At 43.4% G+C, this 25,491-nt stretch overlaps 1 protein-coding gene across 17 annotated transcripts in view; it reads right to left on the bottom strand.

The window, feature by feature from the left end:
- The window catches only part of APBB2 (amyloid beta precursor protein binding family B member 2), a 199,697-nt gene that overhangs the window by 4,374 nt on the left and 169,832 nt on the right, over positions 1-25,491 (bottom strand). For 15 of the 17 annotated variants that reach the window (XM_075091604.1, XM_075091601.1, XM_075091608.1 and 12 more), the window contains 5 exons: positions 8,157-8,271; positions 3,006-3,093; positions 1,872-1,955; positions 1,244-1,359; positions 288-467 (listed from right to left, as the gene is read on the bottom strand). In XM_075091604.1, coding sequence (XP_074947705.1) covers positions 288-467; positions 1,244-1,359; positions 1,872-1,955; positions 3,006-3,093; positions 8,157-8,271 — 583 coding nt within the window. The remainder of the gene's footprint in view (positions 1-287; positions 468-1,243; positions 1,360-1,871; positions 1,956-3,005; positions 3,094-8,156; positions 8,272-25,491) is intronic. The other 2 variants (XM_075091615.1, XM_075091607.1) reach the window with 1 other exon arrangement.

The following is a 25,491-nucleotide window of genomic DNA, read 5'->3' as shown; positions in this document are numbered from 1 at the left end:
CACAACTCCAAGCAAATTGTTTTTCCAGCATTAGATAACTTGTGCAGTGAAGAAGAGATTTCTGACTTACACAGATGATTAAAGGGGTGTTGTTTGCTAAATTGACATTTCAAACTTAAAAATGTTTGTGTTTTAATTGATTAAATATATCAGAATCCCAATTCCTATTTTTATCTGCTCTTTTTATGTCTTGAAATTAATGTACTGGCAAATTCAGAAAGACAATTATTTATGGAGGCAGTGAAAAGTCCAAGTGCTGTTGTGTGCCTCTAAAGAAAGTCACTTACCATACAAGCAGCCTGAACAGCTTCTGATACATTGCCTGCATTTGGTTCACACCAAAAAACGTGGCACTCAAAATGCTGGTTTCCTGTGTCCATAATGAAGGCGAACGTGTGAACGTCCTTGCCTACTCCCATGAAGGACAGGAACCGCACGCGACACTCCACCATGACTTCCTCTTCATTCTGGTTATGAATCAAACGATTGATCGTTACTGCCGGATATTCTGTGGAGCTCTACTTCCCATTTTAAGTTGATTAAATGGGAGGGACACTGGTGCGGTATTGTGGAATTCCTTTCTCTCTGCACATACCCAGCGTGCTCAGGCCGGGGCTGAATCTCCCCTTCTAGGCTATCGCCAGAAGACCAAGGTTTTGAGCGTTAGTGCTGAGCATATTGTGCATTTTAAAAGCTGCTTGTTTTGTGAAGAAACAAAACAACATGACTGTCACAATTCCAAAGGACGCTCCTCTATCGCTGGTAGGTTATACAGGTGTTGGTTTAGTACCTCATCAACAGACGTTCTTTGAAAATTTCATTGTATTAATCTCTACGGAAAACGCTCTACAAAAGGACAGTGATGCAAAAACCAGCTTTAATTTTACTTCTGGCTTCCATACCAAGAATAAGGTAAATACAGTTCAGAATTTAGGATTGCTACTTAGGGCTTACCCTACAACATTTTAGACTCAAAATTCCTAGAAGGGGTAACACTGAATTTGTTTTAAGCATCTAATGAATACTTCTAATAATTTATTTCTGAGAACATGCTTGGAATGGTAAAGAAAGCTGAAGCTGATACAAGCAGTAAGAGCCTGTGCAGATTCTGGAAAGAAGTAAAATGCAAAATAAGTAAATGAATTCTAGTGCAAATTAACTCTTTCTACTCATGTTTCTGTGTTCCTGGTTTTCAACACTCGTATTACATTAAATGTGTTTTAAACAAGACAGTCTGCCTTACTCTTTCACTGATGACTGTGACAGTAGCATCAGCAACATTCATGGTAACTGGCATCCAGTCTTCTTTGCTAGAGGAAGCCATCAGACTTTCAATGGCACTGTTCAGAGTATCCATTCCTAAAAGAGAAGAAAATACAAAAAAGAAAAACAAATACATGAGTATAAGTAAACAGATTTTTTATTTTCACATGGTAGTACAGAAACCAGATTGCTTTGGACTCATTAAAATTAATTTGATGATGGAAGGTAGAGTCGTGAAGTTGTTTTCTTCATCCGCAAAAAAAACCCAGGTGCCTCTGGCTCAGAAAAACCAGGACAGCATCTTTTTTAGCTGCTGCACTATTTCAGTTCTCTAGGGCCCTTCTCATTAGCAGCAGAGCTCATATTCAGAGAAAGCAGTAGAAAGAAACTCTGCCTTCCTGGCAGCTCCCAAAATACTCTGGTTGCAAAACACATGTTCAAATGAGGCCCTAAATATTAGATGTCTTCATGCCTGACCAGACCCGACTTCTTGACTGAAGCACAGGAGTTGCTGCCCTTCGAAAATCAGGCATTTACAGTTGGCTAGCCAGTGTCCAGCCTTTACCGTTCATGCAAGGGACTTTGGAAGTCACGTAAGCGTTACATACCCACAGGTTTAGCGACAGGTAGCATGCCCAGGTACTGGACGTGGAACTTCTGTACCAGCTCTGTCTTTGGTGTTGGGAAATCTACTGCATGGGAACAAAAATCAATTTCCGTTAATCAGCATTCGCAGCAAGGAAAACCACTTCTATTTCATCAATAACGTTAAACAGTTTGCCCAGTAATTGTACTCTGAAGGTAGTGTATTGATTAAAGCAAGTTTTTACTCCTTACAAGGACAACGCTCAATAATTTCTAAAGCAATTAGGGATAACTTTGCATCACCTAATTCTTGATCTACGCTGAGAGTAAGGTCACTTTATATTGCTGGCATATTCAAAACCAGAAAATATAGATGAATGTGTCTCTTTGACCTACAGACCTAACTTCCACTGCATAACTAGGTAGAATCTGGAATCTCTGTTACTACGTTAAAGGCAGTCTATGAGTAATCGATACTACTGTCTGAGCAGACAATTACACAAGCTGATGTATAGATTGGGAGTAAGATACTCAGTATGAACTGGTGGATCTAGAAGCATGTAATTTCCTGTAAAGCTAACACAAAGTAGGCTTGTTCTGGAATACTTTCAAAATAGCAACTATCAAGCTAGGACTAGCACAGGCACGCAAAGGCAAATTTCTTCTATCATGCAGCAGAGTGTGCAAAGACCCTTAAATTGGATGAAAACCCACTTGCACCCCTTGCCCTGGAAGGTGCTGAAATAGATGCTGAAACCTAGGAGGAGTCCTCCTACATCTCTGAATCCAAGCAATTAACTGGAGGATACTCTGTTTTTAAGGAAGATTTGGCCAATTTGTGCAGCCTCAAATTTTGATTTGAAAAGGACAATACGTGCAAGTAGCCACGAGCAAGTAAGACTGTGTTGTATTTCAAAATAAAAGAGGAAATGCACAAGTTGACATAACTGAGCAGGACTCCATTACTGTCAACATACCCAATAAAAATGTTTAGTGTAATACAGTAACAGGTTACAGTCAGATACAGTAGTTAAAAGACAGGATAGCAATCCTGAGCTCTCCACCCAGCATGCTCCGTTTTGGTCAGTAGCGGCATCAGACACAAAACATACCTAAGATAGGACCATCCCAAGGATACCAGCTGTAACACACAGTACCTTGCAGAGGAACATCAAGGGTGACATTTGTCCTCTCTTGCAACGAGCTGCAAGCCATAGCTTTAGCATTCTTCCGTTCGGCCATAATCTGAAGAAGATAAGAGATAATACGGCTTTTTTTCTTTTTTGAAAATACAGTACAGTAGCAAGTACAAGCATATATTTACTCCTACTACAACCATAGTGTTTGAAATCTGAAATAAGTCTTAAGACTTAAAATATTTTTCCAATTTAATTGCAATTTATTTATTCAGAAACAAGACACTACATGGCTAAACAGGTTCTTTTTAAATAACAACTTTACTTTTCCTCCAGTTTATTCACCATTCCTTAATTAATTACACAAAGAACTTAAGTGGTGTCCAAGCCTAGATGAAAGATAGATGGAGGAGGAAAAAAAAACTCTAGCCATTTTTATCAACAGCAAACCTGCAGTGACAAGTAATATAGGAAGAAATATAAATATTTAACACACAGAGAAGTGTTCATTATTCATGTTCCTCTCTGACCTACGTTCTCCTGTATATAATTTTTTTCCTCCATTTTTATGTTTCTTCTGGAATTAAAAACCCCATACGAAAAACAACCTGTTCTTCCTCCAAAACCTGTAACACTAGCAAAAGAGATTAAAAAAACCCACTTTGGATGATTATTCTCTACAAATCTATGACTGAGAAGAGGCCCAGGGAAGCTAACAGAGGTTTTCAAAGCTCATATATGAAGCACTGCTATCTGCTTCTTTAGGCTATGACTATCCATTGTAATTAAGCTATAAAGACAACTGGTGTTCCAGCAGATGACACTTGGTCTGAAGACGCTTCTAGCAAATTTCTTTTTTAGGTTTTATATTTTGGAAGTATTTTCTGTTACAGTGACACAAGATAATATTCTCTGCTGCAGATGAAAAATGATACACACTAGCTTAAGAAGCCGCCCTGACTCAGCGAAGGGGTCCAGTGTGTCAGTTAGCACATGCCAAGTGCTAATGTAATCAGGATTCAATTAATTGCTGAATTACAAAGGAACATAGAATCATTAAGGTTGGAGAAGACCTCCAGGGTCATCAAGTCCAACCATCAGCCCAACACTACCATGTCTCCTAAACCATGCCCTGAAGTGCCACATCTACACATTTTTTCAACACCTCCAGGGATGGTGACTCCACCATCTCTCTGCATCTCTCTGGGCAGCCTGTCCAAACACCTCACCACTCTTTCAGTGATGAAATTTTTCCTAATATCCAATCTAAACCTCCCCTGGCACAACTTGAGGCCATTTCCTCTCGTCCTATCACTAGTAACTTGGGAGAAGAGACCAACACCCACCTCACTACAACCTCCTTTCAGGTAGTTGTAGAGAGCGATGAGGTCGCCCCTCAGAATCCTCTTCTCCAGGCTCAACAACCCCAGTTCCCTCAACCTGTCCTCACAGGACTTGCCCTCCAGACCCTTCACCAGCTTCGCTGACCTCCTCTGGACACGCTCCAGCAACTCAATGTCCTTCTTGTAGTGAGGGGCCCAAAACTGAACACATTATTCGAGGTGAGGCCTCACCAGTGCCGAGTACAGGGGCACGATCACTTCCCTACTCCTGCTGGCCACACTATTCCTGATACAAGCCAGGATGCTGTTGGCCGCCTTGGCCACCTGGGCGCACTGCTGGCTCATGTTCAGCTGGCTGCCAACCAGTGGTCCTTCTCCTCCAGGCAGCTCTCCAGCCACTCCTCCCCAAGCCTGTAGCATTGCATGGGGTTGTTGTGACCCAAGTGCAGGACGCAGAACTTGGCCTTGTTAAACTCATACAGTTGGCCTCGGCCCATCGATCCAGACTGTCCAGATCCCTCTGCAGAGCCTTCCTACCCTCCAGCAGATCAACACTCCCACCCAATTTAGTGTCATCTGCAAACTTACTGAGGGTGCACTCGATCCCCTCATCCAGATCATTGATAATGATATTAAACAAGACTGGCCCCAACACTGAGCCCTGGGGAACACCACTGGATTTAGCTCCGTCCACCACAACCCTCTGGGCTCAGCCATCCAGCCAGTTCTTTTACCCAGCAAAGGGTACACCAGTCTAAGCCATGAGCTACCGGCTTCTCTAGGAGGATGCTGTGGGAGACAGTATCAAGGGTTTTGCTAAAGTCCAGGTAGACAACATCCACAGTCTTTCCCTCATCTGCTAGGCAGGTCACCTGGTCTTAGAAGGAGATCAGGTTCATCAGGCTGGACCTCCCTTTCACGAAAAGCTGTGCTGGCTGGGCCTGATCCCCTGGTTGTCCTGCACTTGCCTGGTGAGGTCACTCAGGATGAACTGCTCCATAACCTTCCCCGGTACTGAGGTCAGGTTGACAGGCCTGTAGTTCCCCAGATCCTCCTTCTGGCCCTTCTTGTAGATGGGCATCACATCAGCAAGCCTCCAGTCATCTGGACCTCCCCTGTTAGCCAGGACTGCTGGTAAACAATGGAGTGTGGCTTGGCGAGCTCCTCTGCCAGCTCCCTCAAGTACTCTCGGATGGATCCCATCTGGCTCCATGGACTTGTGAGTGTCCAGGTGGAGCAAGAAGTTGTAAACTGCTTCCTCCTGGATTATGGGGGGTTTATGCCGTGCCCCGTCCCTGCTTACCAGCTCAGGGGGCTGAATACCCCAGGGACAGCTGGTCTAATGGTTAAAGATTGAGGCAAAGAAGGCATTTATTACCTCAGCCTTTTCTTCATCCTCGGTGACAATGTTCTCCACTGCATCTGAGAGGACAGAGATTCTCTTTGGTTCTCTTTTTGCTGTTTATGTATTTGTAAAAATATTTCTTGTTATCCCTTACAGCAGTGGCCAGGTTGAGTTCTAGCTGGGCTTTTGCTTGTCTAATTTTCTCTCTGTAAGACCTAACAAGGTCTCTGTACTCTTCTGGAGCTGCCTGCCCCTTCTTCCAAAAGTGATAGACTCTCCTTTTTCATCTGAGTGGCAGCAGAAGCTCCCAGTTCAGCCAGGCCAGTTGTCTTCCCCACCGGTTCGCCTTGCGGCATTTGGGGACAGCCTGCTCCTGCGCCTGCAAGACTTCCTTCTTGAAGAATGGCCAGCCTTCCTGGACCCCTTTGCCCTTCAGGACTGCCTCCCAAGGGACTCTCCCAACCAGTCCCTGAACAGGCTGAAGTCTGCCCTCGGGAAGTCCATGGTAGTGGTTCTGCTGACCCCCCTTCTTACTTCACCAAGGATTGAAAACTCAATCATATCATGGTCACTGAGCCCAAGACAGTCTCCAACCGCCACATCTCCCACCAGTCCTTATTTGTTTGTGAACAGCAGGTCAAGTGAGGCACCTCCCCTGGTAGGCTCACTTACAAGCTGCGTCAGGATGTTATCTTCCACACACTCCAGGAAACTCTTAGAATGTTTCCTCTCTGTTGTGTTGTATTTCCAGCAGACATCTGGTAAATTGAAGTCCCCCGCTAGAACAAGGGCAAGCGATTGTGATACTTCTGCCAGCTGCTTGTAGAACACTTCATTTACCTCTTCATCCTAGTTGGGTGGTCTGTAACAGACTCCTAGCAGGATATCTGCCTACAGGCTCTACTTAACCACACTATCCTGTTTTATTCTGTGTTACTATTAGCTACAGTTTTAAAAGTTTAGTTGCTGTCTTATCCAAAATTGATGCCAGGAGTTTCAAGTCATCGTTACGTATGTGACAGCTCAACTCCCTTTCTGATAACCCTGTGTATCGCTACCATTGCGTTTACTTGATGCTGACCTTACTGGATAAAACCAGCTGTGGTAGGGCCCGAGTAGCATGTTTTTCCCTGCTAGACTTGCTGGAAAAATCTGTGAGAATTGAGAGTTGGAGGAGAAAGAGGAGGGACATAACAGGTCTGGGCTTCTCCAGTCAGCCACTGCTCCAGTTCCTGGGGTTAAACTTCACCAAGCACAGCCTGCAGCTTCCTGGCCAACCTGAGCAGTTCCCCGAGTCCTGCCACCTGCATTTCCTCAGGCACCCAAGCCCAGAAGGTTACAGTAATGCATGCTGTGTAAACGCTCACGTTGTTTGCAGGAAACATCACAAGTTCAGTAGCCATGTCTGCAGTGTTGCAAAAATGAGTAATTTTTAGACTATACAACTGGCTACAGAGAGGAATTTGACATCACTGATTCCATTCACTAACGTGAAGACAAATTGTAAAAAGCAAATGACAGGCATACAGTGAATCAGCAGAATTTTAAAACCTGAAGGTTTCCTAACTAGCTTTTCTAGAAGAGCTGTGACTCACAAGGATGGACAAGTTGCACAGGGATAATCAATAACATTATTCACCCCCGGAGCCCCCTTCTCCTGTGGTGCAAACTGGCATGTTTTAAGGAAAACCAAAACAAGCAGCGTAATATTTTTAAAAAGGTGGATGCAGCCTCAACTCCACCACAGCTCAATAAAGGAATAAAAAAGAGTTTCAAGTAGATTGGTTTAACTGCCTCTCTATGAAGTGTTTCAATCAGATTTGCCTGCGGTAAAGGATGTGCTGCCTTGCAACCACTGCATGAAATGACCGTACAGAGGACACACATGAACTGATCACGCAAGAAACCCAAAATTAATAACCAGGGAATGGTGGCAAATCTGTAAGGTAAGACGACTGAAGAGAACAGTCCTCTCCAGTATTACAGACAACACTACCATGAGCAGGAACTAAGATCCTTTAGTATTTGTAACTAGAGTAGCTTAAAAAAAAATCAGGGCAAAAAGGGGGTTTAAGTGGGCAGAGTAATATTAGCAACTATTTTCCTGCCTGTCCTGCAGGATAATGCCCCTGAATAATACAATTGAAACAAGGCCTGATTTATTTACAGAGTTTAACATCACCATTTATTATTAATTGAAGCTGTGCGTTCTTTTTCCATTTGAACTCACAGCTTCTTTTTTATTCAAGAAAACCTTCGGCCTCTATACACATTTGTGAAAAGCACATACCACCCTCCTCAAATCTATATGCTCACCCTCCCACTACTCCCATCCACTTGTGTCCTTTGCTTTACAAATTCCCTACGCTGTTTCTCATTGCCAGTGATACAAACTAAACTAACACCGCATACAATTGCTGATTGTACGTGTTAAGCTCAGGGGCCTCTAAACAGACAAATGCAGCTGACTTTAAATCCACTTGCCTTTGAGCAGATTTCGTGTAAACTTGTGGCGATGGCTTTTGCGGGTGTGTCACATCGAAACACATGACATTTCAGAATTCTTGTGTCTTTGTCTCTTGCCACATAAGCAAAGTCTCTGTGTAAACAAAATAAATCGACACATTAGAAACAAGCAAAAACAAGGCATTAGAATCAGTAGTATCTCCAAAACAGCAAGTCCTACTTCAATTTAACAGGTGTATGCCTTGGCTGTCAAAGAATAAAACACATGCCCTAAAGCAGACCTACAAATGTGATGAACTGCATATCCATGAAACACGTATCTAAAGTTTGGTGCTTAATCTATCTAATTAAAGAGCTCATTACCGTTTCCTACCCTGGCAGCTTACTGAACTTAACAACCTGTAATTCCAATTGCAATTATAAATACAGGGGAAAATTTACTCAAACATTTTATTGAAGATCAAGTGGGGAGAGAATCACAAATTGAGACAGAAGACGCAGCTCTTAAGCGCTAAAAAAAAATATCTGAGAAACAGCATACAAGATTCTAGTTAGAGAAAAATCATATTTCGAAGGACTGTATGAAGTGTTTAAAATATGCAGATAGTAATTAGAGATCTGGTTGCGTAAGGGAGAAGTGAACCTGCTGAGCTTTGCTCACACTAATTGGCCTAAATTTCTGACCTTATTTTTTCAAAAGTTAAATAAAGCTGCCCTACAAAAGAGATTTTTGCACTGTACTGGCTAGTCACCATGGCATAGCATGGCTTTCTAGCATGGGCGATAGAAGTGCCAGGATTATGTTTATTAGCTCTCAGGCTGTTTAAGAGTAGGAGCTTTTCTGAAAAATTCAAAGTGGTATACTGAGTCAGGAAGAAGCCTGCCTTTGCCTGGTTGCCATCCTTGCTATAGCATACTCTCTGCTCCCTGGTCTTGCACCTCTGCTTTTTCACGTCCTCCAAGAAACCGTAGCCCAGTCTTACTTTGTGACCCTCCTGCTATCTCCAGGTTTCTTTGGGACTTTACATCCCTTGAAGAGTTATGCCAAGTAGCTAACTAGAATTAGAACAGACAAGCAAAGCTGGAGCTCCAATAGCCTCTAATACCTGAAGCCTCTTTTCAGTGCCTTTCCTCTTTACATGTAAATAATTACCAGCAAGATTCTAACTGGTGAAGAGATAGGAGGATTATTCCTAAACCACAGGTTTTATATACAGGAATACTTCAGTTTATATTAAAGGTTAAATATCCTGAGCAGGGTTTAATGTAACACGGATTGCCAATTTCTTTGTTCATTGTAAATGCCCAGTGAATTGAAGGATTTTGTACTGAAGTTATCCAGGCAGAACCAGAGACTGTGACAGATAGACAGCCAGACTTCCAGCTCTGTACAAGACATGGACATTGCCCTGCAGTTAAATACTTTACCTGTACCTAATTCAGCAGCACTAGATTTTGTCACTAATGAGCCCTTGCAATGAAGGGGACAGTTGCCCACAGCCTGGACTGCTCAGTGACAGGCACAGGTTGCTCCTCTGTTTAACCACTTTGCAACCTGAGACCTGATGAACGGCACCCCAGAAAGAACCCCAGAAAACTATCCGGAGCTGAGATTTGGAAACCTCTCCACCTTACTGCATCGCAACATGCGATGGCACGCATTACCAGTACAGACAGGAGGCAGCAGGGCAACACATGGAGCGTGTTGCCACCTGAACCCTTCCTACATGGGGAACACAGCCCACAGGTTGCAGCAGTTGTTGCTGGCTGCAGCGCTGCCCTACCAGCATGTGCAACACAGGCACCCTGGGGAGGGACAGTGTTTCACCCAATTGCTCGTGACTTGCAGGAAAAAAAAAAAATCACAAAGCAATAATCCACAAAGTGCTGCCTATTACAGAATACGCCCTGAGGTTTCCTAGCTCCAGCCTGACCTCCAAGCACCGCAGCCACAACCTGCAAGACCCTTTTGGCAAGTTGTTCCCTTTTGCTGCACTGCAAGTTCACAGAGGTGCTGAGCTCCAGCTGGAATCTTGCTCCTGGAAAAAAGCCAATGTTTTTTGGCTCATCTGTACATGTGCCAACCCTTGTTTTAGAAGGGTTTCGTCCTCTTAACATTCCAAAAGCAAAATGAAGACTCCTAGCTGGACTCTAGTAACAAGATGTAGAGAAAGGGGCATGGTTCAGCTATGGCCTATGAAAAATTACCAGCTATGGGGAAAAAATGAAACCTAGCACCACATAAAAAACCTTTGAGATTTTAGCCTTTTGAAGTAAGCTTTCAACATCACTGATGCTCCTGAAAATTCTGCAGAGCAGGTATTTGGAAATGCTCAGGCTCACATAATTCCCACATACAACATCCTGAGCTCTGAAGAGACCTTGCCTGGTTTGAGAGCTGTAAGTGAGGAATTTCCAGACATCCTAAGCATTTGGGATTTTTGTTTTCTATGTGTTTGGCTCTAGCTGCCATCTTTTAAATGCCCTAAGTTTCAGACTTCACGTTTTCGAGTCCAAATACCTTCCCTTACAAATATTTTAACTGCAATATGAAAACATTGTTCACTTAACAGGCATGGATTTGCTGCCAGAACTTCATTACTATTTCCATCCCTTTATGTGCAAGAAAATCTTGCTGGCAGTGACCATCACTGCAAAGACGCATAAACAAGCAGACTGCTGCACACACCTTATTATTGGATCAAGGTCTATTCTTTCAGAGTGCAGACATAACAGCTGAAACCTGTGCTTGTATTAGCTTGAAACAACTCTGAAAGCCATCCATGTGACCATTACATGGCTATTTATTACCATTTACAAGCGTTTGCCTCAAATTAATACTATTCCTTTGAGGACTTGTAAAGGAGTGATTTATGCATTGCTTTACAAGATGATCCTAGGAAGAGCATCCTGTGTTGTTTTGCCAAGTTGTTTACACTGCACAGAGCCTGTCTGAATAAACAGAAATCTACAGAGATTTGTGCAAGGAGTTGCACAAACACAGTAGGTAACTTGCCCTTTCTGTTAGCCATATAGCTATCTGTTAGAACCTTTTACCGTTAATAAAAACTAAACATGAGACAAAGCCACCAAAACAAGTCGTGGGGGCTTGGAGGACATTAACACATTGCTAGCAAAACCGAGCGCAAGAAATTGTTGTCCAACCCTTGATCAGGAGCTCTGGCAGTGCCCTGGCACACCACGACTGCCCCAATAAACTACTGTGCTTTTCTGTAGGAGACCACGTCAGGCAGGGCATCTCCACTGTGCTGCCAAGCCTCTGATGCATGCACAACCCCTGAGGCCACATTAAATCTCACCCTGCAGAGAGTTTATCTGAGACCCAAGCTCAACTGCAATGATTTTCAGCCTTAAGGGAATATGTAAAATAATACTAAATGTGTTTAGTCAGCATGTTATCTGCCAGCGAAGGTAGGACTCAAAGGACTGCAGAGATAAAAATGAGCCAAACAATTAAAGTTGTGTTAAGCTAAAGACTGAATTCTGTCAGGATCAAAGATTTTGGTCATAAAAGAACACATAATTATTCATAATTATGCCCCATAAGTGGGAAACACCTTGGATGAGAGTATTTTCAATAGCATTTCAACAGCAGAGGAGTGGATTGGGGGCAGCCTGCTGAGTCTCGTTTCTCTCACAAGCATAAATTTACTTTTCTGATCAAAGGAGACCGATGTGGAGGGCAGCACTGACATTTAACAAGCTCATGCGCTTTTCGGTAACAGCATTTCTCTGTTCCTGGAAGGCTAATGACAGCCAAATGAACAAGCCACCGCACAGAGCCCAACTCAGTAACCTCTCTGAATGGCAAGACCTGCAGTGAGGGCAGGGAGGAGGAGTCTGAAGAGTGTTACGGATGCAGTATCTGTAGTGGGACGCTCCAGGTGACAAGGGCGCTCACCTGCCACTTTAATCCTGCCACAGAAGTGCCTGCAACCCTTTTGTCCCTGCAAGAGGAGAATGACAACAGTCCTGATAAGACAGACCTGCTCTGCACTTGCCAAACGGCAGATACTGCCCACAAAGATGTTATTTTCAGTCAGAATGCAATGTGATGGAGCTGGTAGCTACCCTCCATATAGGCCACCTAACACTCTCCTCTGTGGTCTGCTGCAGGACTTTTTTTTTTTTAATGGTTTGGGTTGGAAGGGACCTTTAGAGGTCATCTAGTCCAGTCCCCCTGCAGTAAGCATGGACATCTTCAACTAGATCAGGTTGCTCAGAGCCCCGTCCAACCTGACCTTGAATGTTTCTAGGGATGGGGCCTCCACAACCTCTCTGGGCAACCTGCTCCAGTGTTTCACCACTCTCACAGTAAAAAATTTCTTCCTTATATCCAGTCTAAATCCACCCTCTTTTAGTTTAAAACCATTACCCCTTGCCCAGTCACTACAGGCCCTGCTAAAAAGTTTGTCCCCATCTTTCTTATAAGCCCCCTTTAAGTACTGAAGGGCTGCAATAAGGTCTCCCCGCAGCCTTCTCTTCTCCAGGCTGAACAACCCCAACTCTCTCAGCCTGTCCTCATAGAAGAAGTGCTCCAGCCCTCGGATCATTTTTGTGGCCCTCCTCTGGACCTGCTCCAACAGTTCCATGTCCTTGTGCTGAGGACTCCAGAGCTCGATGCAGTGCTCCAGATGGGGTCTCACCAGAGCGGAGTAGAAGGGCAGAATCACGTCCCTCGACCTGCTGGCCACGCTTCTGGGTTGGCCTTCTAGGCTGCAAGTGCACGTTTGGCTTGTGTCCAGCTTTTCGTCCATCAGTACCCTCAAGTCCTCTCCACCCCTTCATCCCCCAGCCGGTTTTGATATTGAGGGTTCTTCTTGAAGAAATGTTGACACCTCTACTGCTTGCAGCAAGTCTACCACGTGTACCCTGGAAAGCCCCCAAGCCTGGGAGAAATGTCCCTGTCTTTGTCCTGTGAAATTCCACCCACAGTTGAGTCACCTTGAAGAAGTGCCAGAAATGCCACTTCCTGCCCATGAGGGTGTTGATGGGTGCCAGGAAGGCACTGCCAGGAGTACCTGGCCCACGCTCAGCAAACACTGCCTCAGTACTGCAACAGTGCACATAATGCTTCCATTGAGCCTTTCTGGCACTTGGTCCTGCAGCTTCTGTAAATATTTCTGCTTGTAAGGGTACACATTCATAAACAAGGCAGTATAACACAGTTACAGGAGAAAATGAAACATGGGCTAGTACATCAATTTAAGCTACTGAGAGCTAATAAAACCCTCACAGTGGTGTTTCAGACTCACACACCAGTGTTTCACTTTAAGTACCTGAACAGCTTGAACAAAGTAAATCGGCTAATTACATGCATGGATTGCGAATATGCATAAACCTTCAGATGATCAGGGCCTGCATCTGTAAATCTGCTGAGACAGAGGAGAAAATGTGAGTTCTTCAAAACCTGTGGTACTGCATCACATGCAACCCTGCCAGCACCATCTGCTTTCAAATCATCAATCAAAATTAGCACGCGAACCATCCTTCTCCCTTCCGACAGTGCACAAACAGTACTCTGGATTTCATTAATTCATGAAGTCACCTAGATGCCCATGTGCTCACACAAGTGATCCTACACGGCAGCCCAATAGCCAGGACCTGGGGGTGGTGGTACAGGCTGGTGGCAGTCGGCTCCTCCAAAGCCAGTGGGAGCCTTGCAGCCTCGCTTCAGGCATTTACTGGGAAAACAAAAGCAGCCTCCATGCTCCCTCTTGGAAAAGACAGGTAGGGCTTTGGGCATTCCTGAGTATCTGCTCCCTGCAGAATCTGTAACAAAGTAAAACTTGGGAAAAGTTCTGTGCTTCCCTACACAGGAGAGAAGGCAACAGCTTCTCGTTTGTCCAAAGCCTTGAATACCAAATAAGCCTGAGGACTGCTCTGATTCCTCTTTCACGTCAGATCCCTTCTTAGTTGCTTTATCTGTAAACCTTTGTTTGACCGCAGCTCACCTGAAGCTGATTAACATTTAAGTGAGATTTATGTGCAGCCAGCCCCTTTGATAATGAAGATGTGCCGAGTAACGTGTTTGCAATAGAAATTTATGGAAAAGGGCAAATGCCTCCTCTTACCATTCTCTGGTCTTTACACCTTGCTGGAAAAACAAGGGAAAGAAGAAAGTCAAAAGCCTTTACAAAGCCCATGGCTGGATACAGAGCTGGCACAGGGATAACAGATCACACCTCATCCAGCTGGGGCCTTCTCTGTCTCAACAGGGGCTGTGTGCACATGAAATGGGTTTGAACCACACCTCCTGGGAAAATTCCCGTCCATGTCCGTGAGGAGAGCAGTAAGGTGCTTAGTGGGAGAATAATGTTATTTTGTTGCAGAAAAGCAGCTGTATATTCTTAAAACTTTACAACACAAGTACACCACTTCTGTTGATACAGGATTATAGAGATGGGGTACTGCATAGTAGATCTTTTTTTGTTAAATCATTTGCGCATGTACTACATGATCCCCCAGTATCTTTCTGGTTACAGGAGTGGATATAAATCAGTACTCTGGAAAAGAGCTAGAAAATCAGAAAAATAGATGAGAAAATTATTTTTCTGCGCAAGTGAGCTGAACAGCTAAAAATTCAGTAGAAGTTTAGTTTTGAAAGAGTACAGGACTACAGAGAGACATTTTAAAAAGCAATTTAGAGAACTGCAAGACAATGTAAGGTGCTAAGCAGAGAGGATTTTCATTTTTATTTGCTCTTTTGCCCTCTTTAATTGGCAAGTGTCTACAGTAATTGACTAAACCTTAGATAGCCATACCTATTTAACACCTGGCTAAGCATCACTTAGCTGCTCAACCCTGAATGAATATAATCACATTAAATGCAATTTATGCTAATGCTGTCCTGTTTGAGCAGCAGTCATAGCCATTTGCCACTATTCGACTAAAGTCCTAGGAGACATCCCAATTAAGTACAGCCTGAAAGAGCAGAACACCCTCCATTACATTCTCACTATAAACTTACTTCTTCAAAGGAGCTTAGAACTGCGTTAACCCCTTTTTTTAGTTAAAAACTCCCAACACCCTAGCCTTGAAGTCTGAAATAACATTTTTTACTCTTATCAACCAAAATTAAATTGCAGCTACTTAAAACAACTGAATTAAAATGATACATACATGCAGGAAAATGTAAATTGCCTTACAGATTAATGTATTACAAATTGTAACAAGAATCCTTGAACCAGAAAATTATATCCTCTGGGCTCGGCTTAAAATTGATTGAAATTCATCCAGAATAGCCTACAGAAGATGACTGTTGATTTCTATATACTGGTGTGACCGTACAGACTCCTGCAAATGTGGGGTCACAGAGTACACACTACCAGGCTGCAGGGAAACCATCTCCTGAGTCTGTAACCTTCAGGCTTCAGTTTGCTTTCCTGCAAACTGCTGACCAGTGATTTGCACAGGCAGGAAGAAAAGAAGGGAGAGCAGCCACCACTACAGCACAGCAGGTTCAGAAGACACCTGGTGGGAGGCTGCTATTCACCAGTGAAACATGAATGTTCATGGGAGCAGAGTAAATGAGCAGAGTAGGAGAAGAGCAAGGGAAGCGAGAGGAGACACATGAGAAGAAAAGCAGATAAATATAACACCAAGACCATGCTCTGATGGGGTTTTTCCATGACACGCAATACACTAGTATCACGACCAGCGGAGATGATGAGGTGCAGGAAACCCCACAGTAATATGCATGACAAAAATTACAGACCACCTGGATTAACATTTTAAACCTTTTAACGAGGCTGCTCTTTCACACAGGAGAAAGAGGACTGATTTAGCACTGAAATTAAGTCTGAGACTCTGTTCAGTTAATTTGTCTTTTTATTAGGTTCACGTCAAGGAGTTTGCGAAGTCAGTGAGAAAAACCCAAAGGTAAGAAAGCGTAACTAGATGAAACAAACAGCATTCACACAAGCTGCAAAATCTGCTTGTAGAAGATTTACTGAGGACCTTTCAAATTCCATTTCACCTGCCAGACAGACACTGAATGAAACCACTGCTTCCCTTCCATACCCTCCAAAGGAAACCCACCTCCAAGCCCCTTCCTCAAGATGAGTACACCAGCCACTTTGGAATCAAACCCTGCAGGAGGAAGAAGAAAAACGACTACTCCCACAAATCTTCTTTCCATTTCCCCCAGACAGCCATGGTGCATTTAACCATATGTACACTTCTCTCCTCAGTGATTAGAGCTGGGAGGGAATGTATTTTCCCTGCGTTCCTGACAGTTGCTGGCAATCCTAAAGCCACAAAAGCCTTGCGATTTTTCTTCACTCCAAGTGCTCGGCCCCATAGAGCTTGGGCACCTCTTCGGCTGCTCCCCAGCTACAACCCAGAATGGCAGACTTGGCCGCCGCATTACCCTGGCCATTAATTTTTGTTCCAAGTAGTTAAAGATGCCCTCCCGAAGTGGAGACTTTTGGGAGACTTTTCTTATTTCAGTTCTCACACAACTTGAAAATGGGTTTCCTTGCAGCAAAACATCAGTTCTGCATTTCTTAAATTCTCCTCAAATGGTCTGGCATTGACACAGCATAGCTTGTTTTTCTAATTCATGCGTCAAGTTTGTAGGGCAAATTCTCCCCTGCTGAAAGGCTGTTTGCTTCACTCCTTGATAATGTCACTTGCTAACTCTCAAGGAGGAGCTATGGCTACTTTGTGCGATACTCAGAGGCTTTATCTGGCAGCCCTAAAACACACAGCCTGCCATTTTTTCTTTCATGTCTTATCATTGCCACAGTTCTGCGTGCTTCCAAAATTTGTTAAACCCGTCAAAGAGCTGATATGTCTGATACGCAGCTCAGCCCTTCAGATCCCAGCGCTTGCAAGCCTGAAAGCATTTGCATGACTTTCACTCCAATTTCTTTCCTGCAGCCTGATCCTCGTGAAGCTGCAGAAGCCGCACCCCCAGACGCGCTTCCCATCTCAACGCTGCCCACCACCTCCTCTTGTGGGGAGGGGACAGGAGTCCTGTCAGCCTTGCCACCACTGCCTTGCTAGCCAGAAAGATAGCTCTGAGATGTTACAAGTCATTTCCCTTTCTACTACCAAGGGCTATATTCCATCCCTGCAGAAGGCCACAGATTTACATAGATGGAGTCATGTCAAAGCGTAACTCAATATCTAAGCTCTCTGGATCCATGAGCTGTGTTAACATAGTGACAACAGTATAGATTGTACAGCTAAGATTTGCGTTCCATGCTGGTCCTCCTTCCCAACCTCAGCTCATGGTCATATGGCTGAAGTACTACTGCCAGGGCAAGGAGGAGTCTGTCATTTGTGCTGTGGTCACCACCAAGACAGCCTTGGAGACTGCACTCTTGTAGCACTGGCAGGGCACCGGGGAAAGGGTCCCAGGGCTACAGGCCACCTCTGTCAGAGCACACAGGAGCCTGCACCATGTGACAGCAGCATGAGGGGGCTCCAGCTACCAGTGTGCCACATTCAGCTGGTGCTCGGAGGCAGATGGGGATGACTGCTGCTCACCAACTGCTAGCCAGATGCAGCATCTTAGATCTCAGCTTGTTTTACAAATGAACCTAAAAGGAAGACAGAACTTCAGGGGCAAATCTTATGAAAATCACTGACCGCTGACTTTATTGCTGCAAATTTTTCATGGTGATTTTTTTTCCTTAATTGCTTCATAGCATTTATGAAATATGTGCAGACAGGGGCCTGCCTTCCTACCCTTTGCAGCACAGTTTTCAAGGCAAAGGAACACAAATGAGGTAGGTTGTCAAGGCCCTTGCAGTTGCTGCTACTTCTTTGTAGCATCACACACTGGTGGTTTAACTCCTTGGGATGGCCAGTCTAGTGTTTTTATTGAACGCTGAACTTCCTTTAAGTAAATGAATGCATTGTTATGCCTGTGAACCTCTGAACAGCCTCTTTGCAGCAGATCCTGTAAATTTGATTTTTGACAAATAAGTATCTATTTTTGACAATGCTTCTATCTTCAAGATCTAATTGGAAGACGTGGGTCTTTGTTTATAAGGAATATTTAAAGATTTAATAAAGAAATACATCACGTTGAAATGCTCAAAGCACTACTACAGATTCCACTGAAGAAGATAGCAGACTACAGTAGAACAGTTAATCTTTCTAGTGTGATTTGTTTTACAAGTAATGCTTACTAGTTCTTTGTTCTTTATTATTCAGAGAACACAGCAATCGCACACAGACACGACCCACGAATCTGCCTGCAGCACACTTTTGCCAGTGTTAGTCTGGAAGGATCATCGCTTCCCACATGCATGAAATCTACATTAGGTTGCAAAGCCATAATCAAGAAAGGTCAAATATTTCCCTAGGCCAACGCCACCTAAAGAATTGATTAAAAATCAGTCAAGCCTGGAAACTGTTCTCATTATATTCCACAAAGCAAACACGAGGAACAGTTGGCATCTCCAAACCGCATTCCTTCCGCCCAGTCCCAGTATCAAGTCCTTGCAATTTAGGAGAGCAAACAAACCCCACATCTCATCTGAGGGATGCAATTCTATCAGTAAGAGCCTTTGGAGTGGCTGCAGCCCTTGTGCTGCAAAGCACCTGACTACAATGCCCTACTGTCTGTGCTCCCATGAAACGGGAAGCATTGTAGCGAATCCCAAATGATCCCTTTGTACATCCAAACAAATCAAACATACTGGGGACAACTTTTCTTCGAACTCAAAACACAAGCAACCAACCCAGCCAGACCTGAAACAAACACCAAAAATAGGAAATAAACATCGATGCTTCCAACTCTTGCTAAACTTAGCTCTTAAATCCCGTTTGTTTTTTTTTTTTAATAAAAGGTGGGATTTTAATACCACTTTCCTTCACTTCAGCTTACAGAGAACAACAATGTCTAAATTTTAAACTCAAAACACTAGAAGCAAATATCAAAACCTATTGCACTGCATGATTTTGAACTGTTCTAGTACTTGGTGGTTTGGGACCTGGACAAAAAAAAAAACAGCAGGCAATTCAACTTGACAAATATAATAGTTAATAGCAAGGTGAAAAGGTGACAGAGAGACATGAATTTACTCACTGAAGTTTAGCTTCTGTTCACTGATACAAGCAAACCAATACAAGCATTGTTTAGTGAATGCCGGAAGGATAAATACACAGAATAATGGAAAAACGAAAATCATTTACCTCTCTCTGAATCCAGGGAAGCATGAAGAAACAGAAAGAGCAAGTTAGAAGGCACTCACGCAGACAAGAGCTCCAGCATACGAGACAGAGTAGCTGAAAGAAGTGCTGTACATTTAACATTCACTGTTTGTTTGTAGCACAGTGTACCTAAGTATACTGCCACTATTTCAACACTTATTTTGGTTGAATCTTGTTGCTCTGAAGTTAGTATTTTTGGAAACATGCAATGAAGCCAACAGGCATCAGCTGAATTTAGAGAGGCAGCGCAGACATATCAACACTGGGAGGTAATCAAGCTTTAAATACCACACACAAGTCCGGGAAGTAGTATGCAGAGAGCATAAATAGACATACAAAGTGCATGAACCTTCCTTCTTCCAAAATAATGCTGTTTAAAACAGACGCTGACAAAACAAACAAGAATAATTCTTTAGGCTGTGAAAACCTTATGTTGTTTATAATGAAGGAGTAGAAAGATTGTAGTGAGGTTTTTTTAATGCCTTTTCCAAAAGCTCCCGCCCCAGTGTCACTTGGGGTCCTCTGAAAGCTGCATCCTGAAGAAGTGACCACATGGGTAAAAACCTCGCATGAGCACTGAGCAGAAGCCAGCACTTGTAAAATCACTACACACCTTCATTTCTGAAGCACTTCAGCAACCATTAACTCTTGGTACAACTTAACCAACATCCCTTTCCCAAAGGTGGGCAGGAGAGGCGCAAGCTTCCCTGGCTGGGGGCTGCCCTTCTCCCCCTTCCCGCAGAGCCGCTCTGTCTGCCCTGCTCCCTGCCTGAGCCCTGGGGAGGGCTCGCTGCAGGTCCCCAGCACCCACCACAGCCAGCTGCTTTCTAGGTCAGCCACCATGGAACACCAGCAGCATGAGTTTGCAGGTACAGGTGTACTTCTGGACCTGCCGTGTGAAGAAAGCACATTGTTTACCACGACATTACCACAAAGGGTTAGGTGTCCTGGGAGATGAGGTAGCTTACTACTCCCCAACCCTCCTTAAAAACAGGACACCACTTTATGCAATGTATAGCATCTCTACAGGGATAATGAACATTTTCCAGAAGAGAGCTGCTTAGTCCTGCTCTCCTGCCCCTGCCTCCTGCATGCATCTCACAACTCACCTCTTTTGTAAAAGGTTCATCTCCAGCAAGCATGCAAGCAAGGTTCACACACTGTGCACAAAAATGCGGGATGCTACATCATCCTAGTTTGTAACTGATTCTGAGAAAAAAGTAGTGGAGTGGAAGAATCACCCTGTCTCAAGTAACAAGGGCAGGATTAAAGACCGAGCACACTGAAGGGAAGGCTTCTAATTCCCAGTAGACATCTCACTTTAGTAAGCTCGCAAATCTTACAGTGATTGATACATTACTTAGAAAATGCTTAGTGAGTAGATCTAGAATAAACACAGGCTTTCTAAGCCAGGTTTTAACTAAATGTGCATATGATTAGCTAATGCATCTGTCCAACATGGGAGTGCAAGTCACACATGGATGCATACATACATAGCTAGAGGTTCAATTTCTTTTTTATGTCGAGATGAAACCTCTTCTGGTGCAACTTGTATCCGTTGCCTCTTGTAATCTCCATGTGGCTCCTTGTGAAGACCAACCATCTACTGGAACAACCTCTGCATGGATGTGATAGAGTCCCCATCACAGGAGTTTTTCAAGATGTGACTGGACAGGGTGCTAGACAATCTCATCTAGGCTCCCCTTCCCAATTAAAGGTTGGATCAGATAGTCTTTTGATGTTCCTTCCGACCTGGGCTGTTCTATGATTCTACAAAAGCAACCAAGCTGGAAAGAAGATCCGTATTTACAAATGTAATGTACATCCCCAGAAATTTTACAATGGAAGTGTGAGAATTAGCCTCATCATAAAGAAGAAACAGGGCACTGCTCTACTTCCTGGGAGCTGGGAGTTTCCCCTTTTCAATATCCAGTGGTGACCTGTGTTGGTCTCCACAACCAAAACCCCACTTCTTCCTTTGCTTCAGCTACGTGGGCTTTCTACTGGGCTTGGCAGAATCAGCAAGGACTTCACCATGCCTGTTGCTAACATTTTATAAATTAAGCGGTTAAAATTAGATCTCAGGATTGCAAATATTTTAAGTTTTTCAAGCCTAAACAGCCCTTGACTCTGTATTTCAGTGCCAATTTGAAAATCAGAATTGAAAAAGTAGTGTCACACTTACTTTCCTGGAAAATACAGTCAATGTTTCTAAGTAGGATGAGAAGCAAAATACATACAATTTTCTTCATGCATTAATCATTGGCTCTATATGAAGTGGACAAACAGAGATTACCTCTCAGAACAAAGCTTTATATTGGAAAAATCTTCCAGCAATTTAAGACACAACATACTGGGGAGGAGGGGGGAAAGAAATGTCTTGGATCTAGAAGATTTTGAACACAGTACAATTAGACACAAAACATGACCTGCTGGTGCAAACTCTTAAAAGGGAGATCTGTTAATTCTCCTACCATTATGCAACATACCATTGTACAGAACAATCACCATTGATTGTTTGATTTTCTGAGCTGCAAACACAGACAAAGAAAAGCACAGGAGGAAATTCAGGAAGCTGAGAGAAAAATACCAGCAGTTGGGCTGCTGGACATCCCTGAGAAACGAGGAATGAGCGGGGCTCTGGCTGGGGGACTCCCACACTGTGGTATACAAGCAAGTCAAGGGGGGGCTGTATTCTGCTTCTAACCAGTTAATTACAGCTTTCCAATTAACCCCGTATCTCCTCACAGAGTCTCTTACAATTTATGGATTATTTTCATGCAAAAGACTATTTGCCTGTATTCTCTTCACATATTCATTCTCTCAAATATGGTTGAATGATTTACTTTTAAACTTAAAATAAATAAATAAAAATTTAAAAATGCACCCCAAGGCTGAAAAGACACAGGAAGTTTCAGTTCAAATGGCAGATTTTGCTGATGGCTCTAAGTGCCAGAAATGTTGCAAGAGCAGCTGTGCAAGTGCTTTGGTATGGTGTTCTATATTTCCTTTCCCAAGCTGACCAAGTTAAAAGGGGTCAAGCCACAGCCTGCCAATAACATGGGAAGATGATACCTAGAAAATTGTGTCAGGGCTGCTACAAAGGATTTGAGATTCATTTCTGAGGGGAAAAGGCCAAGACCTCTGAGGAAAACTGCCCATGGCCTTCCAGCCTGCAGAGGTATGAGAAAGGAACCCCAAAGGGATGCTGCCTCCCCGGGAAGGGGGTGACAGTGTCCTTCTTCCCACCACTTCTGCCAGGCCCATTTAGCCAGATTGTGCCATCAATTTTTAAGCAATTCTCTGCTGGTAGTAAAGAAGATTACTGCTTAAAAATTGATGCCTTGATCTAGCCTTCTGTTGCTAGTCATATATTATGAAGACTACTATAACCTAGTCAGATTCTCTTTTTAAAATAAAAAGAAAACATTAAGCAGCCTAACACATTATATGAATTCACGTTTTGTAAAGACTGTATTGTACTCATAAGACCACAGGCTCTGAAACAGAAAGTACCACTGATACTTTGGGTGCTTGACACAACATTGGTATCTCACAGGAAAGTTGGTTCCTTGTTATTCCTCAAGTCTTCTCCATAAGCAAGCAACCTCAGGTCACTTTACCATTTCTTCAGGGTTTCCCCTCATTTACACACACTAAATGACAGTGACTAAAGACCTGAGATGAAAGAGTGGGTGCACTTACAGCTCCCTGGAGCACACAGCCACCCCAGGCACCTCCTCTTCTGATGTAAGCCAAGGTGTCTTTCATAACCCACCACAGACCATTGTTTTTGCTCTCCTTAGGAAATGTTACGTTTGGCTTGCCAGAGAAAATAAACATGTTTCTGGCAGTATGAAAACAACACTAAAAAGCAAGCCATATTTTCCCCAAATCACTAGACCATCATTTTACGTGGATCAGTTTGGTAGGAGGTTTTGAATTATTTTTAAGAATTATTAAATTCATCCAAAAAAATATTCCAGCACATCCATTTGGAAACTTCTTAAAACATAGAATCATAGAATCATTATGGTTGGAAAAGACCTCCAGGGTCATCAAGTCCAACCATCAGCCCAACACTACCATGTCTCCTAAACCATGCCCTGAAGTGCCACATCTACACATTTTTTCAACACCTCCAGGGATGGTGACTCCACCATCTCTCTGCATCTCTCTGGGCAGCCTGTCCAAACACCTCACCACTCTTTCAGTGATGAAATTGTTCCTAATATCCAATCTAAACCTCCCCTGGCACAACTTGAGGCCATTTCCTCTCGTCCTATCGCTAGTAACTTGGGAGAAGAGACCAACACCCACCTCACTACAACCTCCTTTCAGGTAGCTGTAGAGAGCGATGAGGTCGCCCCTCAGAATCCTCTTCTCCAGGCTCAACAACCCCAGTTCCCTCAACCTGTCCTCACAGGACTTGCTCTCCAGACCCTTCACCAGCTTCGTTGACCTCCTCTGGACACGCTCCAGCAACTCAATGTCCTTCTTGTAGTGAGGGGCCCAAAACTGAACACATTATTCGAGGTGAGGCCTCACCAGTGCCGAGTACAGGGGCACGATCACTTCCCTACTCCTGCTGGCCACACTATTCCTGATACAAGCCAGGATGCTGTTGGCCGCCTTGGCCACCTGGGCGCACTGCTGGCTCATGTTCAGCTGGCTGCCAACCAGTGGTCCTTCTCCTCCAGGCAGCTCTCCAGCCACTCCTTCCCAAGCCTGTAGCATTGCATGGGGTTGTTGTGACCCAAGTGCAGGATGCAGAACTTGACCTTGTTAAACCTCATACAGTTGGACTCAGCCCACCAGACTGTCCAGATCCCTCTGCAGAGCCTTCCTACCTTCAAGCAGATCAACACTCCCACCCAATTTAGTGTCATCTGCAAACTTACTGAGGGTGCACTTGATCTCCTCATCCAGATCATTGATAAAGGTGTTAAACAAGACTGGCCCCAACACTGAGCCCTGGGGAACACCACTCGTGACCCTTTAATATCACATCAAAATACAATAACAACAACAAAGTATTTTTTCTCTGGCAGGTACCAAACCAAATTTGGGCATGTGCCAGTTATTTTCTAATAGGAGGAAATGAAACTGAACACTTCTTACTACCTTGATATTCCCTGCTTTCGAATTGTTAAATTTCATGTTTTGACCTGGATTAACTTCACCCAGAGATTAAAGACATCTCAGCCTATCTGAAACTACGCTGGAACAAGGTCGGCACTCTAACACAAGTTAAAGCTATATAGAACAGTTAAATCAATACTAGCACTCTAGTATCAATTAGATCAGAATTTTGTCCACAGTAACACAGAGCTTTACTTCATGTCACGAAACACAGGAAACTCTAAATGGCAAACCAGAAAGCCTTGCCCAACAGGATACCCAACAGACTGTAACAATACAAGAAACACCACAGATGTTCAATACTCACCCAAATTATCTAAAATACTAACATAGACAGTTTGTTTGATCCTCATCTGTATTCCAAATGATCAGTGTTTAAAGTATCTTCATAGACAGTGTTATTTAATTTATTTATATACATCCACTGCTGCAGAACAGAAAAATTACCTGTATTTTATTAAAAAAAATATTCTAACTACTATTACATAATAAAATCCCACTATCTTCCTCTTTCTCTCTTTTAATTCCTTATGGAAATAAATAAACCAATTTTTACTGAGAAATGCTCCAGGGCTAAATCGTACCCTTTTCCTCACTCACAAGTTGTTATAATTACACAAACTGCAAGGCAACAGCTACAAAACATAATTAAAGCCCTAGTTTTAAGAGATGAAACACTTCATATATTTCCCTGATAGAGATCAAGACTCAGCAATGTTTGGTATCCTTTAAGAAAGCAAAAATTACTGCACAGAACAGGGGAGAGCAATGAGGTTCCATAACATGCAAGAAACCTAATTTAAGAGTGAAGCTGCTGAGCTTAAAAAAAAGATGAATGTCCTTGTCTCTCTCCCTCCCCTCTGCACCCAATATAATGAGGATTCAAAGCTATATATCAGTTAACAAATCAATGAAATTTCTCCTGCTGCAAATTCTTTATGAATACAGATAGGATTAAGCAAGCAGAGACCTAAAGCCAATATACTACATTTAAATCATGAAGTTTCATCCTCTGTCAAAG

The sequence above is a fragment of the Phalacrocorax aristotelis genome, chromosome 4 (assembly GCF_949628215.1).
Source record: "Phalacrocorax aristotelis chromosome 4, bGulAri2.1, whole genome shotgun sequence".
NCBI lineage: Eukaryota > Metazoa > Chordata > Aves > Suliformes > Phalacrocoracidae > Phalacrocorax > Phalacrocorax aristotelis.
Note: the sequence above shows the minus strand (reverse complement) of the source record. Positions and strands in the feature narration are given on the sequence as shown.